Below are 24,652 nucleotides of genomic sequence, written 5' to 3' on the forward strand. Positions count from 1 at the left end.
GGTGACAGCAACGAGTGGGTTAGCATGAAAACATGGGTGCACACTTTCACGTGCTTCACAGTATATGTACTTCAACTAGGCTGAGAATTTATAACTACAGTATTCAAAAGCAATAGCAAAGATAAATGTACAACTGTTATGCATAGCACATTGCTTGTTCTAAGGGGAAGAGCACATGAGCATTTCAGTTTACACAAAGCAGGACATTTAACTACAGTTATCAGTGCACCTGGTTGAGGACTGCAATTCCACAACCAATTTGTTCTTAGAAGAATAAGTTAAGCTAGATGCTTCTCTGAAAATAGAGTTTTTCAAATTTATTCCTGTTATGATAAAGAACTGCTATATCTCCCCATAGTGATTTAAGCATTAATTGCAAATTTACTTTAACGTTTCAACAGGATATCTTCCTTTTTAGTATGAAAATGTAAGCATATTTGTTCAAACTGTGGCTTTACCCATTGTACCACAAAATGCATATATAACAAAAGCAGTGTCACTATAGTTTTAAAGAGCTGCAACAAGACTATCTACAGACCAACAACAAACAAATCTGATGCACTGCAATTCTGGTCATTAGGACAACAAAACAAGTAAACTTCAAGTAATGTTAATGCAGTCTACAAGAAACAAAAAACATACAAAGCATTCAGGTTCTTTTAACAGCACTTGGCATGTAGTCAAAAACAAAAAGCAGAAAAGGTCCATAACACAAGGACTTATTTACATTACACAATGCTCAGGTGCAGTCTATTATATTTTTGCATTTTCTAAATTTATTCCGACTGCTTTGAAATCTGTATTGCAAAGCAAATCCAATCATTTTTCCACCCAATTCCAGCACAGACAATACAGCAGGAGAGTGTACATCACTAAACACCTTGAGCTTTAACAGAAGGGAATACTTTCAGGAAGAACATATTTCCCCCAATTTTCAATAATTGATATATTTGCATGCACTGTCTCAATGTTAAGCCTCTTTTTAATTCTTGAAATCACAATTAAACGTGAGCCATTTTGCCACAAATAACCAGGATGATCCACTGATTATACAAATGAAACCCACAGTGCCCATTGGTTCTACATCTTGGTAATACAAAGGTCTTCAAGGTAATCTCTACATCACAAGTCTTTCCAATAAATGCCAGCCACTGGAAATTTCCTGGTTTTAATTTTTCAAAAGCTCACTAGATGTCGTATGAAGAGATTCTTAAAGTAACCAAGTCAAAATATTTGTTCCAGGTCCTGTAAAAAGTTTCTCCAAATTTCTTTTATAAAAATAGATGCTTTTTTTTTAAACCCACTTCAGCAAAGAGGCTCTCTCTCTTTGGCAAGGTACTGTGTTACGAAAAGAAAGTTTTTTTCCAAGAACCTTACAATAAGGTATAATTGCAGCCCACCCTTTCCCAATCCAAAATCTTATCAAAATAAAACTTCACTTAACATGTAAATAAAGAAAACAAACGTAAACCAACATCTCTTTGAAACTGATCACTTAAATGCAATGAATTTAAAGGCAAATCAAATACTTGACCAAAATATATTTTCTTCTAAAAAAGGAAAAAGAAATAAAGCCTCACAAATTCACTTTATGTACTGTTTCAAGGCAGTTGTGTAAAAATCTAGGAGTCTTTCTTCCTTCAGCTGAAACAGTTTCTTTTTAAAAGGTTCACCTCCTTCAAAAGGAGGTACTAGAATGTTTTGTGACAGGTAAAAAAACCCTGCACCTCTTGTCTATTTTCAAAACATAAAAGCTATGAAAGAAGATTTAATGCAAAGTTACCAGCAATATAAAACCCTCTCATATTCTTAGGATGCTAAATAGTCATACATCTGTCTTAACACTGACTTACAAAGTCTTTGCACTAGTATATAAAGTTTTGCTTTAACATGTCTTTTTGAATAGCTATATAACAGTTATGTTACATATTAGGCTTTGTGCGTTTTGTTGGTTTTGAAGGAGACCTGCAGTACTCTGTCCCCTAGACGGTATCCATTTAAACTGGCTATTGCCATGGCTGCTTCATCATAGTTGGTCATAGTCACAAATCCAAAGCCTTTACACTTATTTGTGTTAAAGTCACGGATAACTTTCACATTGGTCACTGCACCAAATGGTCCAAACATTTGCCAAAGAATACTCTCATCTGCATCAGGTGCTAAATTGTAAACAAAGATACACCAGCCTGTTCCAGCATGCCCAGGGATATTGATGCCTGCCAAACTGGTCATTCCATCAATGGTCATTGGCGAAAACCTGCCAAAAATTAAAAAGCTACAATGGATCCTCGTACAAGGTTGGAAAGTTGAAATAAAATACAAAAGAGTGACAATCACTTTACATTGGGACACAAGATCAATAAAATTTAGATTGAATTCACAAGAAAATTTGCACAGAATGAAAAGCATTCATTTAAACAAGTTGTATTCCAAACTGGTAAATCATCCAATTTTCACACAATGGAATTGAGAAAAGTGAGTTTACAAAATAGCATTCTGACCTTAGCTTCGAATAATTTAACCTGTTCAACCAAAATTGATTCACTCTCTCAAGACTTGAGGATTACAATTTTTAAATATAGAAAAACAGGAAAAAAATTCACCTCAATTTAACAAACAGCATGACTAGAAAATAGACAATTACCTCTTCACACCGTAAGCCATATTTAGAAGATTGTCCAACCTGCAAGAAACATTTTGCAATTCAGATGTGCATAAACCAAAGCCACACCTCCCCCCCCACCCCCCAAAAAAAGTTTCACATTCATTGCAGAAGATAGGGGGCCAGAATTCTCTGGTCTCGCACACCCTGCTGCCAGCAAAACACGGAGATTTTGGCACTCAAGTCAAATCTCCGTTCACAGTAGCAGGACCAGAGAATCCCAGCTGCAGACAAGGTCAAAGAATTCCAGCTAGAATCTCAACTTAAATACATCTGGTAATCAAAACATTTTGCATTGTTGAATCAATATTAAAAACTGAAGATATTACAGGTTGTCTTCAAAAGCATCCCAACACCCACCTTCAAATAAGGCTCACCATTGTGCTCAACAAAATGGGGTTGGGAGCAAGGCAGGAAAAGGGGAGAGAAAAGGAGAAACCGTGATATATTAAGAAATTGGCACTTTTGTATGCCCAGTGATCTCAGTTATACAAAAAGCCTCCTTCTTAGTTAGTTCTTTGATTAGGTTTAGCTCAAGAGAATAAGCAACAAGACTAGTAAATCAAGTTATTGCTCCAAGCCGATAAGTTTATATATATATTTGTTCCACCTCCATATACAAATGGGATTACTAGTGCAAAGATATTTAGCTGATCAAGATTTACACAGGCCAGCTGGCAAACCAGTAAGAACACAAATTTAGTTTACCAACACAAGATCCAATATGTCAAGATAGGATAGGTTGATCTCCAACAGAGATCCAAGTTTAAAACCTAGAGATTGAAGTAATGTAGATTAGCATAGTCAGCGCTAATCCAAATCAAATGAGAGTTAGCCAATAATTTCACATTTATTTAGTTAAACACTGCCCAAATCCGAAATTACTGATTACAGATAATTCAATATTACTATCAGTGGCTACAAACTTGAAATCCCTAAGCATAGCACCGGTCAGTAAATTGCTGATGTGTTAAGGAAAGTTCAATATTCCTATACCACATCTAGATAGTCATGCCACAGTTGGAGACTTACGCATGTTGCTGAACGATGGTGGTCCTCCAGATGTTGGGCCCCAATTTGTCGGAGGCAGTTTTAGAACCAAATTTTTCAATCAGTTGGGGGGGGGGGGGGGGGGGGGGTGTGTGGATGATACAAGAGGGAGGCTTTGGGAAAACACTTCCTGTAAACTCCAATAACTCATGCAAATCTAGTCATGACTACCACTACTAAATTATGACAATCTGTTTGGACTCCGACTTGAATGCAATATTGTATACAGGGCATATTAAAACCAAGTGAGAGAAAATTTCATCTTTAGTTCGGATGAAGTGCTCAAGACCTACACTAAAATTTCTCCCATTTAGGTATGAAACTCTACACATGCTCAACCAAGCTACTTTCTGAAAAGATGTTTGATCTAAATATTTACTTCGAGGAACTCCATTATTTGAACATGGTTACTTGCACTTCAACCTCAAATGCATTTTTCTATTTTAACAAGCTTCAAGGCATCAGGTCCAAAGAATAATTTGCTCAAAACGTATTTCGTTAGAAATGAAATTGCCAAGTAAAGAACAGACTTCACGACCAGTGACCATCTAACTATTTTATGCACCATTTAATGGAAGACTTATTCTTCACTGGATTTTCCAGTTAAGATCAGTGGTCTGTCACACTGAAGGTGTTAACAAAGGCAACAGGCGACTTTAGGGACCACAGATTAATCAAAGTTCTCAGCTTGAAAACAAGTATGTTTGCCTCGGGTTACAGCAAGGCAATCCGTGCCAAATTGGATTTGGAATCTGTAGTATTACAGTACAACCGTCTTAAATGATACAAGCCATCCAGCATAGCTTAGAGCAAAACCTTCAGAAAATTCTTTCACATACAACATCTCTCGCAAATGCTTGCAGGGAACCTGAAATTATAAATCTTTGCTTTGTGTAAACTTAGGGGCTTCAAAATATTTTGAAATAGCAGAGACTGCTCTATTTACTATTCTTAGATCCAGAGAAGCCAGTTTTAAAAACACCGTCTTCCCATTGAAACATCAGCATAAGGAGCTCAAAATCACTTATGACTTGGTGATCAACCCAAAACATTAAACATTCCTCTCTTCCACCTCCACCCCCAACTACTGACTTGAATATTTTTTTCCCTTGTGTTTCAGATTTTCAGCATCCAGAGTTGTTGCTGTTGTGTTTCCAAAATCTACTGGTTCATGGCAATATGATCCACTAATTCAATCTAGAAATAGAAAGGATAAACTGGGCCAATGCAAACTGGTTCGGATTGTGTGTGCGTTTAGACAAATAAGGTTGGTGAGCTCCAGACACAAGTTTATTATGTGGTATGATGATATGGTGACAACAGTCCTGGTTCAAAGACAGGAGAATTAGAAACCTCATTTTTATTTTCCTGAATACCTTCACAAGGAATAAAAGGGTGACAAAAGCTATTATGTATTCGCATAGCCAAGGGGTCAAACTATATGGTTAGAATTATCAATGGAGAAAGTATTACACTTCTGGAAGTACAACTTGAGGAGCAGCTTTCGCAGGCAGATTGCTAAAATGTGAGATATTGGGTGAAGACTTCAATTATCCAAAAATATAGCAAATTAGTGTAAAAGGGCATAAAGAGTGCTATTCTGAGGCATGTACGAGAAACTTAATGATTAGTGCTTCCAATCCCACAAGAAAAGCAGCACTGGATCTAGCTCTGGGGAATGAAGAGAGATGTGGAGATGCCAGCGTTGGACTGGGGTAAACACAGTAAGAAGTCTCACAACACCAGGTTAAAGTCCAACAGGTTTATTTGTAGCAAACGCAAACGCAAACGCCTTGTGGCTTTTGCTACCAAATAAACCTGTTGGACTTTAACCTGGTGTTGTGAGACTTCTTACTGAATGGAGAGAGTGTCAGGGGAGGATATTTCAGTGGGGAAGCATTTGGAAAGTGATCTTAACACCTGGTTTTGCAATAGTTCTGGAAAAGGCATGAACAATCAGGAGTAAAAACACAACTGGAGGGTGGCTAATCTCAGTCAATCGAAAAGAACCCAGGTGGATTGAAATCAAAAGTCAGAAAGCAGGAATTGAACAATAAAGTTTAGTTCAGGTAGAGTGGACATTGCCATGAGGGGGAAAAGGACGGACAAGGGCATCTGAAATGGTAGGTCGCTGGATGACTAAAGTCAAATGAATATGGGGAGGAAGAAAAAAAGGGTGGCAATGACAAGCTCTTAATACAGAATCAAGATGAATAAAGGATAGGGATCTGAAAAATGAATAAAAAGTATATTGCTTTATATAGCGGGGCGGCACGGTAGCACAGTGGTTAGCACTGCTGCTTCACAGCTATTCCCGGCTTGGGTCACTGTCTGTGTGGAATTTGCACATTCTCCTCGTGTCTGCGTGGGTTTCCTCCGGGTGCCCCGGTTTCCTCCCACAGTCCAAAGATGTGCGGGTTAGGTTGATTGGCCATGCTAAAATTGCCCCTTAGTGTCCTGGGATGCGTAGATTAGAGGGATTAGCGGGTAAAATATGTAGGGATATGGGGGTAGGGCCTGGGTGGCATTGTGGTCGGTGCAGACTCGATGGGCCGAATGGCCTCTTTCTGTACTGTAGGGTTTCTATGATTTCTTTCTATGATTATATACAAAGATATTAGAAGCTATTAAAAGATTTTTTTGAAATATACAAATAAAGCGGTAGACCAAAGCTATAGGAGACAAAAAAATAAAATCTTAGGGAGGCAAAGGACATGGTTGAAGTAGATATAGTGACATTCTAGGGGCAACAGTACAAACGTCAATACTATTGGTACCAAAGGGATGAGATTAAGTACACAAACAAATTCAAGACCGCAATGGTTCAACTAACCACCTTTTGTCAGTCTGCATCCAATCAGACTTGTAACCTCTGGTTTGCAATTCCAGACATATTCCTCCTCAACCCAGTGGAGTCAAAATAGCCTCCAAGTGCAAACACAGAACTACAAACTATATTATAGCTGAACCTGCAAAATAGCAGTACCAGCAGGAAGCAAAGCATAATCAAAAATGTGGAATCTCCGATTTTCTGATATGTATTTGCACAAGAGTGCTGGATCACAATCACTCATACTTTTGCACAATTCAGCCTTACACATCAGTGCACAAATGTGTTCAAAAATGTACACTGATGCATTGGCCCTACCAAAATCATCGCTCACAATCTTCCCATCAGCTGTCACCTTTAGAAATTACCTTTCACAAGCACATCGTTATTTTGCAAGTTCATGATAGACAGCAAATACAAAAGCACACCTTTGAAGGCATCAAGTTAGAAGAGGAATATGTAGAGAATCAGTTACGTACAAGTTTTTTAAAAACATTATTCGAGATCCTCATGATAAATCAGATAAAGCAAGAAATAAAGCTAATTTTATTAAAAAAAACTTCTGTCAGGTAACTAAAAGGTGAAGAAATTAAGCCAAGTCTGAAAGTTCAGGCTCAGTTACACCACAATCAGTCTTGGATGAATCGTGTTCGATCAAACTATTGGCCTGATGCAAGTACTGTGACCATAACTTGTGAATATTAACTCTTACTGCCAAACACTAAATTTGATGGCCTAATGAAACAGAGTTCAGGTTAAGGAGGCTATTCTTAGATTTGATCCTCTGCTTACACGTGTAACATTGCTGCAGCAGCAGTCAATTGTAAAGGGTTATACAGGGCCAGAAACAAGCACTAAGCCATTCAAAAGCATCAGTATAAATTGTCAGCATTACAACGAAGTACAGTGACACCAGATCATGCCCAGCAGGAACATAAATTAAAGCCTAGATTGGCAACTAGGACTAACACCTTATCAACTATTTAGTTTGAGCAAACACTCATGAATAGTTTTACTTAGTTGCAGCAGTAGGAACTAAAATTCTGCCTGTGGTTGTTGGTTGCCACCAAGGATCTATTCCATCCAGATCTTGGAGCTGGGCTTAAAGCACTGACAGAAGTGGAATTAACCAGACACCCACTGGTTAACTTAGGAATACCATAATCAAAAACACTTCAGTCTGAAGTTGGGCGATGTCTCAAAAGCAATCAAGATTTTACAAAAATGAATACTATTAGTAACATGGGAGGATCAATTGAGTAATAAACATTTCCTGTTGTGAATTACAGACAGAAACTGTGAAGGTACACTGGGCTGGCTAGGTAAAGACCATGTGTAGTGTCAAATAGATAGCATCAAATTGCATACTTCTCTAGTGTCTTTTCCTGGATGATACTTGAAGACTAAACAAAAAGAATGATAGTCAAGAGTTGAGATGATATTCTCTACTCAGAACTGGTAGGAAATAAGGCATTAAAATCAGAGGCAATAGCATTAGAACACATTACTGGCAGTAGTCAAGTATGGCCCAATTTTATAACAAAATGGTTGTAAGCCATCATAAAATTATTGCGCTTCAACATAAATTAGCAGGGTATCAAGACTACATCTTTATCCATATTTCACTTTCAACATTTGATACACCTGAATTTACATTATTGTACCAACTAACATCCAGGTGACAGTCACTTGTTCAAAATTGTTATTTCAGCAGTCAGTTTTACTTAATTCTGCCTCTTGGCAAACTCCATGAAGCATTTGCTCTTAATTGGTATTAAACAGCTGCTTTAAATTGCAACAGGGCCTAATGGCAACATTTACATACCTTAGTCTTTGTGCCTGATGATGAAGGGGCCCTGGGTATCGTCTATTTGGGGACTGGTACAGCTGAGATAGGATTGCCTGGTTGGTTTTCTGACTTGGATTGTTGGCAAACTTAACCGTGATTGGTTCTGTGGCACCTGGAGGCTTTTGCCCATTCAAACCTTTGATTGCTTCCTCAGCTTCCACTCTCTTGTCAAACCGAATGAAGCCAACGCCCCTGGACACCCCTTAAAAAAATACAGGCCCAATTAATAATCCATCACCCTTTTCCTCAATTAGAGTTCAATGATCTGAACAATTAGAATTTGCAGACAATGTTAACCATCCAGGTCTTCTGCTGAAATGGCACTGAAAGCAAAACAATTAGAAAAGATACAATTAGGGTTCAGGAAAAACACTAAAGAGCAGCTGGAATCTATAGATTCCTAACTTCACAAACCAAGAATTAATATACTTCATTAAGCCCCACCATTGAGATTTCTGCAGTAGCTCCAAATCTAACTCTTTTTCCTGCAGCAATCAGTACACAACCACTTTTAAAATGTGCTTGTAAGTAATGTCTCAAACAGATCAAAATGTGGTCAATTTAGCAGCACAGTAAATATTTCGTGACATGATCAATTGTCATTTTAGCCTAACAAATTAATGTTTTTCTTTACTTTTGAGATATGAAACTTCTACCCACAATATTACTGCAGGAAAAAAAACAAGTTTCTTTAAATCTCTTTCCCCCTTAGTCAGACAGCCCTCACTGAAACCCAATATGTTGCACCAGGTCCTAGTCAAATCTCAAACTTTCAAATTCATTTCATCTGATTTGGACAAAAGCTAGCTAGCAAAATATGTCACCTTGATTGCATAGCCAAAAATGGATAAAATTCACAGGTGATCGTGTTGCACAAAAAATTGCATTACATTAATTCAACATTCAAATCACAGTCTATCTCTGGACTGAACAGTGCAGAATTTCATGGAGCTAAGACTTCAGAGACACATGCAGACTCTGATGCACCCTACAGATTTGACACAGTTCATCATGCTTCCTTTCTCCTACAAGTTGGCTTTAAACCACAGGTTCCAAACTAATTGCATGGTTAGAAAAGTCCACTGAAAAATAGTGTTGCGATCTACTTCCTTGTATGAAATGGACAAAGCCCATGATAAAGAACACAATGCGCAGCTAAACCCCAAGGCAGGCTGGCAAGATTTACAGTTCAAAGATGGAGTTGAGCCACACAAGGGTGCAACTTCTGTACCTGCCAAAACATGTAGAATGTTCTACAGGTCTGAAGCATCTCCAAAGACTCACGCTCTAAACCCAATATTTTGGTGTTCTGCACTGGAATTAAAATTTAGAGTCCTACACTGGTCACCTTTGCCACCCATGTACTTTAGTGTGATGCAGTCTGACAGGTTCACATCAATGTTATGCTTTGACAGATCCCTCATTAAATGGCAAAGGCAGGGAAGCATGATATATAATGCCCAAGAGATCAAAACCACCTAGAATGTATTCAAGCATAGTGATCACCTAAAACCATGCAACTGAAGTTTACCACAAGTACTGATAAAATGTGTGCAAGTACAGAAACAAATACAGTACTTCAACAGGATTTTGCTTATTTATACCAAAGCACGACAGGTCAAGTTGTATGCATGACCAATGAAGTGCTAATACCTGAAGATTGCATGTTGAAAAGTTCCCCCCCTTTATCCAAGCGACATTGCAATGGTGCTAGAATGCATTTAATTTAGAGATTAGTTTTGCAATGTTCGCCAGGCATTCTGCAGGTTTTTGGAATACCAGGCAAATAGATTGTGGATGTTAGACTGCCACTAAAAATTGTTAAAACACAATGATGAAGGCAAGGAAAAATGTCAGTGATTAAGAAACAAAATTGCATTTATATAGCATCTTTAATGTAGTAAAAGAAATAGCGATACAAGGAATACTAGATTACCTTTGGATTTTAAAAAATCTACTATGTACAACTTCAGGCACCAACTCAATGACAACCTAGACTAGTCAGATCAGCTGTATGAAAATTATTGCATGATGTTAAAAAATTGAAATGCCAAACAAGTGTCCAGGCACAAAAATACCACAACTGCAGAGGCTGGTAACAGTCAGGCATCATTCAATGAGAAGCAGCTACATTCAAACAAGCTCTAAACTGTTGGCTTACAGTACAGATTCTCTATTTACCATGCAAAAGGAGCCTCAAGGGTTTAACAAATTTTGCCCATTTAAGGGCTCATTTAAACTAATGAGTGCGCCCTTATAATGGCGAAACCTCGAGGGCTCCAAAAGGTATAATATTGTAGTCATTGTGATGAACAAATCACCTGTCCCTAGTAAGGTACTCTGGGTTCTGAGCCACATCTCTGTTCAAGAGGCAGGTGAGTACCAAAACTAACAAGTTTAATCCAAGGTACAAGGGAAATAGTTCATACATGGAAATGTCACAAATAATTAGTCTCATTTCCCATTTGTTCAGATCCTGCAAACTTCAATTGTCCAGAGCAACAAAATCAAGAGATGGGTAACTAGCTCAACATTAAAAGTCAGCCGCAAAGCAGGAGATTGAGAATACATTGATGTATATTACTCAATATAGTGACATGCAGACACTGCTGAAAAACAGATTAATGCACAAGAACCATGGACTGAGTGGACAAAGTGGGATGGGATGGACAAAGATGGTTTGGCAAACAACTGGTCATAAATAGGTCAAGAATCTCTACAAAACATGACTTTGTGGCCAATACCATAAAGATGATTGGTATGATAGTCATTTTAGCCACCTGCCATATTCCTCCACTGTCCACCAAGTCAAATTGCCCCACGTCTTAGCCTTTAACTTCATCTATTCTCTCCCTATTGTCCCCCTCCTCTTCCAAAAAAATCCACCCTCAACCCCTCTGTTCTCACTCCTACCCCATCTGCAAAATCCATGAATGTGCACTTATGACCCAAGCTCTGGAATTCACTTGCTAAACTTCTCCACCGTCCCTCTCTCCAAAATAAGTTCTTCACCTTTGAGAATGCTGTCACCTGTCCAAATATCTTACATCAATCACCTGTGTGTTAAAATGCAAGTTGGTGTTTGTTGGCAACTTTATCTTATGGAGCTTTGGGGGAATGCAAGGTAATCTCGGTGAACCTTAATTATAGCCAGGTAGTATACACTTTGGCATGGCAACTTCACTTGATTCACTGGTCATGGCCATACCTTCTCTATTATGCGCTATAAAGATCAATTGTCATTTTTAGCTATAGCTTCCCCAAAAATCAATCCACATTGTAGCAACTTTTCATTTATCAGTGACAATTCTTTTCCTGAAAACAAACAAAATTACTTCAACTTCACCATGATACACAAACAATCTTAATCATTCAATTTGCACTCCTTCCCCTGCAATCTCCAGATTTAATCAAACACCCATATAAAATACAAAAATTCACTTTGCTGGCTCTACCACTCACGGGTCTTATGGCTTTAACCCTTCACTTACAAGTTAAAGACTATAGTCAGAAGATTGGGAAGGCTATAAAAACAAACAGAGGATAACAAAGAGAGAAATAAGGAAGGAGAGGATCAAATATGAAGGTAGGCTAGCCAGTAACATTAGGAATGATAGTAAAAGTTTCTTTAAATACATTAAAAACAAACGGGAGGCAAAAGTAGACATTGGGCCGCTCCAAAATGACGCTGGTAATCTAGTGATGGGAGACAAGGAAATAGCTGAGGAACTTAATAAGTACTTTGCGTCAGTCTTCACAGTAGAAGACATGAGTAATATCCCAACAATTCAGGAAAGTCAGGGGGCAGAGTTGAATATGGTTGCCATCACAAAGGAGAAAGTGCTAGAGAAACTAAAAGGTCTGAAAATTGATAAATCTCCGGGCCCAGATGGGCTACATCCTAGAGTTCTAAAGGAGATAGCTGAAGAAATAGTGGAGGCGTTAGTTATGATCTTTCAAAAGTCACTGGAGTCAGGGAAAGTCCCAGAGGATTGGAAAATCGCTGTTGTAACCCCACTGTTCAAGAAGGGAACAAGAAAAAAGATGGAAAATTATAGGCCAATTAGCCTAACCTCAGTTGTTGGCAAAATTCTAGAATCCATCGTTAAGGATGAGATTTCTAAATTCTTGGAAGTGCAGGGTCGGATTAGGACAAGTCAGCATGGATTTAGTAAGGGGAGGTCGTGCCTGACAAACCTGTTAGAGTTCTTTGAAGAGATAACAAATAGGTTAGACCAAGGAGAGCCAATGGATGTTATCTATCTTGACTTCCAAAAGGCCTTTGACAAGGTGCCTCGCGGGAGACTGCTGAGTAAAATAAGGGCCCATGGTATTCGAGGCAAGGTACTAACATGGATTGACGATTGGCTGTCAGACAGAAGGCAGAGAGTTGGGATAAAAGGTTCTTTCTCAGAATGGCAACCGGTGACAAGTGGTGTCCCGCAGGGTTCAGTGTTGGGTCCACAGCTGTTCTCTTTATATATTAACGATCTAGATGACGGGACTGGGGGCATTCTGGCCAAGTTTGCCGATGATACAAAGATAGGTGGAGGGGCAGGTACTATTGAGGAGGTGGGGAGGCTGCAGAAAGATTTAGACAGTTTAGGAGAGTGGTCCAAGAAGTGGCTGATGAAATTCAACGTGGGCAAGTGCGAGGTCTTGCACTTTGGAAAAAAGAATAGAGGCATGGACTATTTTCTAAACGGTGACAAAATCCATAATGCTAAAGTGCAAAGGGACTTGGGAGTCCTAGTCCAGGATTCTCTAAAGGTAAACTTGCAGGTTGAGTCCGTAATTAAGAAAGCAAATGTAATGTTGTCATTTATCTCAAGAGGCTTGGAATACAAAAGCAGGGATGTACTTCTGAGGCTTTATAAAGCACTGGTTAGGCCCCATTTGGAGTACTGTGAGCAATTTTGGGCCCCACACCTCAGGAAGGACATACTGGCACTGGAGCGGGTCCAGCGGAGATTCACACGGATGATCCCAGGAATGGTAGGCCTGACATACGATGAACGTCTGAGGATCGTGGGATTATATTCATTGGAGTTTAGGAGGTTGAGGGGAGATCTGATAGAAACTTACAAGATAATGAACGGCTTAGATAGGATGGACGTAGGGAAGTTGTTTCCATTAACAGGGGAGACTAGGACGCGGGGGCACAGCCTTAGAATAAAAGGGAGTCACTTTAGAACAGAGATGAGGAGAAATTTCTTCAGCCAGAGCGTGGTGGGTCTGTGGAATTAATTGCCACAGAGGGCTGTGGAGGCCGAGACGTTGAGCGTCTTCAAGACAGAAATTGATAAATTCTTGATTTCTCGAGGAATTAAGGGCTATGGGGAGAGAGCAGGTAAATGGAGTTGAAATCAACCATGATTGAATGGTGGAGTGGACTCGATGGGCCGAATGGCCTTACTTCCGCTCCTATGTCTTATGGTCTTATAGTTGCTACAACTAGTTTCTCAAATGGAATGGATCAGACTGCACCCAGGTTGTATACTTTAGAAATGCAAAGCATGGTGGCATCTATATTGCAAAGACCTCCAGGACAACCAGGTTAAGATGGACTGCAACTTGTTACAATCTACTCTATCATCTTTGTTACTGGACTTGATATTCACCTGAAACACTGTCTGCCTCTGTACTATCTTCAGCAACTCACCTAAACTTGCATGACAAAAAAAAACTTTCCAACCCCACCTCTTCCCATATGATGATCAAGAATCATCCATCTCAAATTACACAACACCTTCCAGGCTGCTCCTTCATAGTTGCCTGGTCAAAGGCTTCGCATTCTCTACCCAATGATTGCAGGAACACCATCAGAAAGATCACCAGCAATTTGGGGCAGTGGTACACCTTCTCAAATTAGTAAATGGACAATAAATTCAGCCATACCAGTCCAACCCACAGAACAAGTAGACAACTGTGCAAGGGGTGGTGGTGGGGGAGGGGGTGATGGCCTAGTGGTATTATTGCTAGACTATTAATCCAAAAACTCAGCTAATGCTCTGGGGACTCTGGTTCGAATCCCAACATGACAGATAGTGGAATTTGAATTCAATAAAAAATCTGGAATTAAGAGTCAACTGAAGATCATTGTTGGAAAAAACCACCTAGTTCACTAATGTCCTTTCGGGAAGGAAATCTGCACTCCTCACCTGGTCTGGCCTACTTATGACTCCAGAGCCACAACAATGTGGTTGACTCAACTGCCCTCCAAGGGCAACTAGGAATGGGCAATTAATGCTGGCCAGCCAGCCACGCCCATGTCCCTCGAATGAATAAAGAAAGTTGTTCCTGTGCAAAGAATCTAAAGTTCAAGATTGCTGAACAGCCAAAATATGAATCAGATGACAATTTAAAGAGACAGCATTTCAATCAGAGGGGAACTCCCAGGGTTAATCCCCAAAACCAAGTTTTTTTTTTTGCATCCCTACCCAACTAGCTTCCATCTGACATGGGGTTCTCCGATTTTATTCCCAAATGCAGATTTAATACAGAGTTAGCTTTTACCCCCTCATTGGCCATTTCTACAAAAGTTGTGGAATGTTTGAACTTTGCACTTGGGGATTCTATATCTGAAGCTTTAATGAAGCATTTCAAAGCCACTGTCTGGCTAGATTCCCACCCACCATTCACTGACGCTATTTTAAGCAACTTGCTACTTTTTGCCTCTCAAAAGTCTTTTATTTCCTAAGCTTTTAATAAATTCTTTAAAAAAACGAAAACACCTCTTCCACTGCACTCAGTAACATCCTAGAAGCCTCCAAAATCTTGAGCACCACCCTCCAAATTTTGCTGGTTTTCAGTTTTTGTAGCTTCACCCCAAGGTAATTTATTAGTCAGAAGGTTTACATTAACACTGCAATGAAGTTGACTATTACCTCACTTCTTCCCACAACTGCAACTTCTAATCGTGTGCGCTGATGCACCTCCTCAGTCAACTTATCCTAATGGAGGGCAAAGTTGCTTTCAGTCAAAAAGATTTGACCAGATTCCAGAAAGCTTTCTGGAGTAACACATTCTAGAACCAAGGTAGTAAGCCATACTTGATTTAGAATGTATAAGTTGTCAAATTAGGCAAACAACAGAAAAGGAACATTTCTAATAATCACATCATAATCAAACGGAAAAGTTTAACCTGATCAAACTTCAGTTAAGAGTCTAGATTTTAGAAACAAAAACAAGAAAACTAAAGGAATATGAAAGAATTACTAAGGGTATCAAGCTTAGTAGTTCTTAATTATGCAGAGAAAGGTGGACAAGAACGGGTTTTATTCTTTTGCAGAATATGGTAATTGCTGGCTAGGTTAGCTTTTATTTGTTACCCATTCCTAACTGCCCCCGAGAAGGTGGTGGTGAGATGCCTTCTTGAACATCTGCAGTCCATGTGGTGCAGGTACACCCACAAGAGTTCCAGGATTTTGACCCCATAACAGTGAAGGAATGGTGATAGTTCCAGCGATGTATTTCCAAGTCAGGATGGTATGTGGCTTGGAGACAAAGTTCCAGTTGGTGGCATTCTCATGGATCTGCGACCCTTGTCTTTGCAAGTGTCATAAAGGTCACAAGTTAGGAAGGTACAGTCAAAAGGAGTCCTAGTGAGTAGGTGGTACACACAGATGCCACTATACATCGATGGTGGATGAACTGCCAATCAAGCAGACTGCTTTGTCCTAGATGGTGTCAAGTTTGAGGATTGTTGGAGCTGCACTCATCCAATTCCATCACACTCCCAATTTCGGCTTTGCGGATGGTGGCCAGGCGTTGGGGGATGCAAGAGGCCAGTTACTCACAGCAGGCTTCCTAGCTTCTGACCTGCTCTTGCAGCCACAGTATTCTCACTTGCTGGAGATATTCATGTCAAACAAGCGTCAGGCAGTGACCATTACTTGTTACTTATCAACCCAAGCTGCACATGGGCACAGAATGCTTCCATAATGTGGGTCTTATACAGAGATTGTAAACAGGTTTGAATAGTTAGTTCTGTCAGCTTTCACACCAGGAGAGGAAAGGGACAACAGATTTAACATTTCCAAAAAGGAAACAAATAATGGAACAAGGACTGGAGCTCACTAAATAAAAGAAACAGTATTAAAGAACATGCACTGAAGACCGAAATCCTAGGAACTAAAAAAAGCTCCCACCCCAGGAAAATGGTGAGGGAAATGCATGGAGATGAATGCCTTCTAGAAGGCACATATGCTAACAAAGGTAAGAGAATCTGGATTATGGTCTGTCCTCAAACTAAAAAGTAATTAGTGGAGAAATGATGATTTAAGTAATGAAATAGAGCACCATATATACAGGTTTGCAAATAAACATTGGCAGAGATGGCACAATAAAATTAAGCATTGATAGATTTAAGCAAAATTATGGCAATAGATTTCAAAGCAGCCAAATACGACGTCATTGGATGGAAAGATGGACCAATTAGAGGTTTTTTAAAAATCCACAACAGGAAAGGGGAGAAATGCATCCCATAGAAGGTGGGAGTGGGTAGAACCTCACCAAAAGGAATAGGTACTAGCTCAATTAATTTTTAAAAATCAGAGATTTAGATCTTTTGCAATGCCAGGGCAGAAGGAATATGCAACCAAGGTAGGTAGATGGAGTTATTGAAGGCTCAAGGGGACACAATGGTCTACTACTGCACACAAAAGCCTTTTAATTGTTCCAAGACAAGCAATACCAAAATTAAAGTACTTTAATTCTTCTATATTTTTATAAAGAACTGGTTTATTAGGACAGAAAACAATACATTAAGAAAACAGTGGTTAAGTGACAATGTCTCAACAAAGGTTAGACAATATTTTCCACTAATCGGAACCCCAGGACTAGAAACCCCAGAAGCAGATCAGATTACACCCACTGAAGATTGTCTTTTTCTTAATCCATTCGTGGGACATGGACATCACTGGCTGGCCAGCATTTATTGCACATCCCGAGTTGCCCAGCTGCCTTCGTGTAACCGAGTAGTTTGCTAGGTTACTTCCAAGGGTAGATGAGAGTCACTACATTGCTGTGGCTCTGGAGTCACATATAGGCCACAGCAGGCAAGGACGGCAGATTTCCTTCCCTACAGGACCAGATGGGTTTTTCCCAGCCATCAGCAGTGGTTTCATGGTCATCAGTAGATTCTTAATTCTGGATATATATATTGAATTCAAACTCCATCAACTACTGTGGCGAGATTCGAACTCAGGTCTTCAGAACATTAGGGGAGTTTCTGGATTAATAGTCTAGCGATAATACCACTAGGCCATTCCTCCCCTTACAGGAGAGGAGATACACACAAGACCGCACTTTCAAAGTTATTTGATGTCAAGCAAGGCCAGTCACAATATCAAGTAAATGGGAATACAATTTGTTCACATCAATAAAAACACTTGGTTAACAGTATAAAACACAAAGATTTAGTCCAGAAAATTTATAGCTCAATCTATCTTTCATCTAAATTTGAAGATTGTAGCACCCAAGAGTGTGACAACTTGAAGAACATTCCTCTCCATTTACACTGCAGCATAACAAATTTTGTTTGCCAATCATATCCAAGTTCTGGAGACTTCACACAGTGCCTATCTGCACACTCCAGACAAGCTACTACTGCATAAAGCTACCTTGAAAACACATTTGTTGTTAAAGAGTACAAGTCCCATTTCTCAGCCTTAAGTCTTGCTTTACATTTCTGCTTAATTTAAAATAACACATTAGCAACACAATAAGGATTAGAACTCTATCCTCTATAGTAGGTTTGAAATAAAGATTATAACCGCTTTAAATTTATTACTTCACCAGCTGTGAAAGCACAGTTCAAACCTGCACCTTCAGGGTGGGAAATGACTGAAGTCAGTGTGAGCTCTTAAATCTATTTTTGTCCATGCATATTTATGAACAGTTCCAGCAGAAAATTACATTTTCTGGCCCACATATCTCAACCTTTGACAAGTCCTGGAGGCAAGATAGTAGGAACTGAAGAATTTCACAACTGCAAGTCTTAAAAAAAAAAGTACAAACAACAGTGGCCACATACTTACCAGTGACCTGGTCCACAAGAATCCTTGAGGTAATTATGCGTCCATATTGGGTGAAAAGTTGTTCCAGTTCTTTTTGGGACATAGTTTTTGGGAGCCCGCTGACATACAAATTTGCATCTCTGATGGAAGCAGAACTGGGACGGGCATAAGAAACCTGAAGAAAACAATTTTGTCCATAAGCTTAAAGAATATCTTTTTGCATGAAAGAGGTGACAGATTTTGCACAAGGAAAATTAACATATTAAATAAAAGCGATCTTGGAAATGAATTATTGCATTCAAAACGACACTAGCATCTCAGGGTGACCTTGTACAAGGCTGGTTAGTTCTATTCAGAGAAATTAAAAACCCTGTTTTTCCAGCTCATTCAGATTTTAACCAGACTTCAAACAATTGGTGTAAAACCAAAATACTGCAGACGCTGAAAACACTCAGCAGCATCTATAGAGAAACAGACTGTTGTTTTGATCAATGACCCCTGCTGAAAGTTTGGCTGAAACAATAACTAACTATTTCTCTCCACAGATGCAACCAGACCTTTACAGCATTGTTTTCAAACCATTCACACAAATTACATTCCAAATGATGCAATAAATATTTACGGCCAACATTTTTACTGATGTAACAGAATATTTGTTCAAGGTCAAGACAGAAAAAACCCTACAGGTTCAGACTACTTTAGGATAAGGGATAGCTGGTGCAACAAGAATTATTTTTGTCTGAGACAATTTACAAACAAATGCAATATCTAGTTAAATTCGTACAGATAATACAATGTCTACCTAAAAATGTATCAGTTTGATGTATCATACAGCAAATGCAACTTCTACATTTAGATCCAAGCCAATGCTGTGATTAATGGGCATGGCATATGTTGTGAAACCATGCATTCCTGTTACATGTCACTGAAATTTACTCATCTAGCCACAATCTGGTTGTGCGAGCTGCCAAAATTTTGTTCATCCCATCAGCAACCTCTCCAATTTTATGCAAGGCTAATAATGCAGATTTTGACTGCTTCCCATCACCAGTTCAGTTCCAAGATACTGAACAGATGTCAGATGACTATTTGAAATAATATTTAAGACCTGGTAAAGATGATTTTGTTCAGTTTTCAACATGTTTGGATTTTTCAACCAAATGCAACTGAGTCAACTACATAATTGAAGAAAATAGACAAAAATAATGGAAGAGTTTTAAGTAACATTTTGTGGCAGCATTGAAGGTTAAAACTATAATTTCCCTTGAAGGGTTTAAGACACCAAGTTGTCAGTCATCCCAACATTTAACAAAGGTCTCGGAGCATCTTGCTGCCAGATAAGTGGAATTAAGCACAGTGACACCAAGGGCCATGAATTTAACATAGAACCAGTACAGAGCAGTTTGAGTAATATTTTTTGTACACAGCCTAATTTCCAAATTTGGTCCATTCAAATTTACAAACCAGGTCCAAAAATTCTCGGACTCAACAGAACACCATATCAATTTTAAAAAACTGACGTGAAGAAAAATCCTGGTCATGTATTCCTGCAGGCAACACAAAATGCTGGTTAGAAAGGGGGCAACATTTGGCAATCGCCACCCCTCATTTGGTCGAGGTGAAATTTGTGATTCTGGGCCTCAAATCATAACAGTCCGTGTGATAATGGTGTCCCTATAATTGAGGCACAGGAAATCTGACCGAATCAGATGGCGAGCTGGTTACTACATAGTATACAGCCTCTGGTCTTACTGTCACATGTGCATCTAATCCAGTTGAACTCATGATCAAGGATGACTTTGCAGGATGTTGGTGGAAAGTGACAAAGAAAATTCACAGGGCCTTTGCTGGAAAGGGACATTAGCAGGCTGGCACTTGTGGTACAGTCGTTATCTCCCATGTTTCGGCCCAAGGCTGACCACATGCTGCTTTATCAGAAAAAAAAGTGGTTAATGGGGTTTAGGCCCCCCACCACCCCCCCACACAGTAATCAATACATAGCCCAATTCCATATCGTCAAATCATGGTGGCCAATGTAGGACAGTTGCATTTTAATGGGTTTAAGAACTTAAATGAACAGGTTTAAAAAAATTATTTGAACACAATTTAAAATTAGAGGATGAAGCTACAAACCTAAAAAGCAAGGAGGTTAGAAATTAGATGATCCAACTTACACTCCACACAAAGCAAAACAGGGTAAGATCACAGAACAAAATGAGAACTTCTCAATACAGGGTGGGAAAAAAAAGACAAGCCAACTTGCACGACATTTTATAGCATCAGGCCATCTAAGCATTTCACAGCCAACAAATCATTTCTGCAGTTTAGGCAGCGATCTCCATTCTAAAAAGTTCTCAAACAGCTGACAGAATGATCAGTTTCAGCTCTTTTAGTTGAGGGATAAATGTTGACCAAGACACCCAAAGAACTCCTCAGACTCCTAGTAAAAATTGTAAGGTTCTACCAGGTTCGTTTTACAACTTCAGCTAGCAGTCAGAAGTGTGCACTGAGCATTAGCATTCTGTGCAATACAGCTATTGCAGAGATTTGACTGTGCATCTTCTTTTGAAACAAACCCAACATGCCCAAGGACCTTTAAAGTAGCAATTTTGGAATTTTTCTACTTGGCCATGGAAGAGCACATTATGCTGACTTAAACTTACAGAATAGTCACATGCTAGAAATAAGAACCAGAGTTTTTTTTTTAAATCAGGCCATTTGGCCTAGTCAGCATTTATCCTCCACTTAAGCAACACACATTTACTCTTCCTGTTCCCAAACACCTTCACTCATCTAGCCAATCAATATTCAGCTTAATATTTTCTTAAATTAATAGCAAATTGCATAGCTGACTAAAATAGCATCTTACAACCAGTTTAAATTTCTAGCATTCTAGGTTCAATTACATGGGTCTTTGTAGACCTAGTTCCACATTTCCGTCATCTGCATGGTTTTGTCAACCTCATGTCAGAAAGCATCCTCGTGAATCTGTTTATGTTAATACCATTACTATAGTTTGGATCTTAATGCTGCACTATACTTAAGTTTTAATATATTCTCATATCGCACCAGATTTATTGACAGCTTAGAAAAAGAGGCCAATCAGCCCAATATGCCCACACAAGCCCCCTCCAATCCTTCACCTAATCCCAATAACATGTCCACATATTCATTCCGTCCTCGCGCTTATCCAGTTTAGCCTTATAAATGCATCTGTACCAATTACTATTTGTGGTGGCGTGTTCCATATTTTAAAATCAAGGAATAAAAGTTCTCCGAATTCCTCATTATTGGCAAGATATTTATAGCCCCAATATTGTTCCTCTACCCCCAACCCTATTGGACCAATGGAATCATTTCAATGTCCAAACCCAAACCCTTCCACAATCTTAAGCCTCTCTCAAAATATTCTCTTTTCAAAATGAAGAGCCTCCAGCCTTTCAGTTAGTATAACCCCTCAGTTCTTGTGTCACTGGTCTTTTTTTTGCCTCTGTGGTGCCTCCTATATCATTTTATAGGATGGGAGAAGCGGTCACATGGCAGACAGTTTAGTCTAACCAAGGATCTGCAAGTTTAACAACTTCTGCTTCCCATTCTACACCGAGTGATAAAACAAAATTTCATGGAGGCTGCTCTTCAGAAATAAAACCAATTAACCTGCCTTTAATGTCCTCTGAACCTGGATCCTTGAATCCTTCTGCGCTTCCACAATATCAAGCCTGCTTCTCGAACATAATTTCTGCCACTATAATCAACCATTCAAGCACTTGACATTGGAATGTCTATTTTGTTCAACCAACAGGTAAAAGCAAAAGAGCAAGCAGCCAGTTTATTTTGCAAGTCAATCCAGAGAGGTGGAAGGGTTGGCCCATCCCCAAAGAGACAGTTGGGAATATTTAGCAATTGAATGATCCAACATGTCCTCAATACAGAGTTAGTCAGGATCAGGGAAATTGTTAGTGGGAAAGTTATACCAGCCTTTTAACAATGATTGTTTTTAAAATTTATAAGGCATGCAACGAAATTAAATTCACAATTAATGAAACATTTACGATTGATGCATGAATGGATTGTAAACAAACTAGCCCAATGATTTATATTTGACCTTCTCGAGAGAGAATAATCAGTCTACCTTTCAGAAGATTGGTAAACCACATAGGGTGGTGCAAGATTACAGTATCCAATTCATTTAACAAAGGATGTCTCCAAGTGGTGGCAACACAGAATTGTGCAGTAATTGAAAACTGATGATAGTAAAAATGTCTGCGTTTGGTTTTAGGTCAGCTGGTCTCCTAAGAGGCTATGGACTACAGTTGTAACTAGGGAAATGTCAACAATTAGAGAACATTCTAACCACAAAATATACTTTATTTGTAAAGGAAAATAATCTATTACAATTAACTGGATTAGGTACCAGCATCAGCTGCTTGCCAAGTCTTGGGTGCAGATTTACATTTCAGTTACTCCGATAGCTCCATCAACTGGATTCAAGTTCAGATGAGCTGGAGATCGTGCCGAGATTTCCAGCACCCCACCCCCAGACTAGTGGCAATAAGATAATTTTTGCAAGTACCTCCTCTTTGGAAAAAAAGCCACATGGTTCACCTCTATTGTAGAATAATCCTCAATTTTGTTGGAAACCAAATGGAGAACAGGCTGACCAAGATTAAGCCAGACTTCTCAACCAAAACGTTTTAAAACAACATGTTTGAGATGTTATGACTTTACAACCTTTGATATACAACAAAAAGTGAAGTATTTAATCGGAACTGCCCACAGCAGAGGAAAAGTAGGTTCATGTAACCCAGATTACAAGTACAAACCAAGATTACTAAATGGGTAATTTCTGAGAAAGAGCTGCATCATACAACTAGGTGGTCCAAAAGGTGCTGTACAAAAGGAACTCCAGGAAAGCTTTTGTGGAAACAGCGAAATGGGTAGTAGCTCCTCTCACCCCACCCACCCCTTCCCTGCCCAAATTGTCTTGGCTATTGACAAGTTTCTCACACATCTCAAATACTGACCACCTCTTTTAAAGGCTATTAGAACTCTTTGGACTAGACCCAGTTTGAGAAAGTACATCCCAAAAATGTTCTGCAATTCTATTCAACCAAGATTGGTTTCCACCAGGATATTTTTGAAATTGTATTTGGAAATACAAAATATAAATCATTCAGGAGAGAGAGAGAGAGAGAGAGAGAGGGGGGAGAGAGAAATGAGAGAGAATCAGGCTATTGAGCTGGATGATCAGCCATGATCATAAAGAATGGCAGAGCAGATCCAAAGGACTTAATGGCCTACTCCTGCTCCATCTGCAACATTTCTATGTTTCTAAGGCAAGTTTAGAAAATATTTATACGCATGGTGAAAAATGAAAAAGCTGCAATGCAAGCATTTCTATACTAAAACAGATGATGATTTAAGACAATTGAAAAATATTAAATTTGTTTTTCCAGCAAATTTTACAGAAGCTGAACTAAGCCTCTATTAATTCATCATAGCACCTAGGGACAGCTGAACCTGCTCAGGAGAGTCAACGCAGCAGCTTGCTGTCCAGGCCTTAACCAGCAATACTCCAACATGAAGGTCACATTTCAAGACATCGTTCTCATTTGGACCATGAGTAGCTATATGAAAAAGGATAACACATTTTAATGTCTTACAGGGACTGGGGCAGCACAGTGGTTAGGACTGCTGCCTCAGCACCAGGGACCCGGGTTCGATTCCCGGCTTGGGTCACTGTGTGGAGTTTGCACGTTCTCCCCATGTCTGTGCGCGTTTCCTCCGAGTGCCCCGGTTTCCTCCCATAGTCTGAAAGACGTGCTGGTTAGGTGCATTGACTCGAACAGGCACTGGAGTGTGGTGGCTAGGAGAATTTCACAGTAACTTCATTGCAGTGTTAATGTAAGCCTTACTTGTGACTAAATAGACTAACTTTAAATTCCAATAATACATCCTTCATTTAAGTCAAGATTTTTATGGCACAAGTGCATGGCATGTTCAAAAAGCACCAAAAAAAATCTAATATGCCAGAAAGTTGAGAACAGCAAATCAAAAATGTTACTATAGCTGGTGTTCCCAGTTGTGTGCGCACAAAAAATAGATCGCACTTTCTAAATCCTCTGGCAATATCTGTAAAACAAAGTAGCTGTTTTGCCCAAAGCAAAATTTCACAAGATAGTGAGAGGAACCATCTACAAGTTCCATCACAGCTTTGTCCCACCCCACCTCTGGTGGGAATA

At 39.3% G+C, this 24,652-nt stretch overlaps 1 protein-coding gene across 8 annotated transcripts in view; it reads right to left on the minus strand.

Annotated features, from left to right (window-relative positions):
• Positions 1-1,929: 1,929 nt before the first annotated feature.
• Positions 1,930-24,652, minus strand: part of elavl2 (ELAV like neuron-specific RNA binding protein 2) — a 57,258-nt gene continuing 34,535 nt past the window's right edge. For 3 of the 8 annotated variants that reach the window (XM_078215374.1, XM_078215370.1, XM_078215369.1), the window contains exons 4-7: positions 18,432-18,585; positions 8,368-8,593; positions 2,645-2,683; positions 1,930-2,257 (exon numbers count right to left, since the gene is read on the minus strand). In XM_078215374.1, coding sequence (XP_078071500.1) covers positions 1,930-2,257; positions 2,645-2,683; positions 8,368-8,593; positions 18,432-18,585 — 747 coding nt within the window. Of the gene's footprint in view, positions 2,276-2,644; positions 2,684-8,367; positions 8,594-18,431; positions 18,586-24,652 lie in introns of all 8 variants that reach the window. The other 5 variants (XM_078215373.1, XM_078215368.1, XM_078215375.1 and 2 more) reach the window with 3 other exon arrangements.

The sequence above is a fragment of the Mustelus asterias genome, chromosome 6 (assembly GCF_964213995.1).
Source record: "Mustelus asterias chromosome 6, sMusAst1.hap1.1, whole genome shotgun sequence".
NCBI classification, from domain to species: domain Eukaryota; kingdom Metazoa; phylum Chordata; class Chondrichthyes; order Carcharhiniformes; family Triakidae; genus Mustelus; species Mustelus asterias.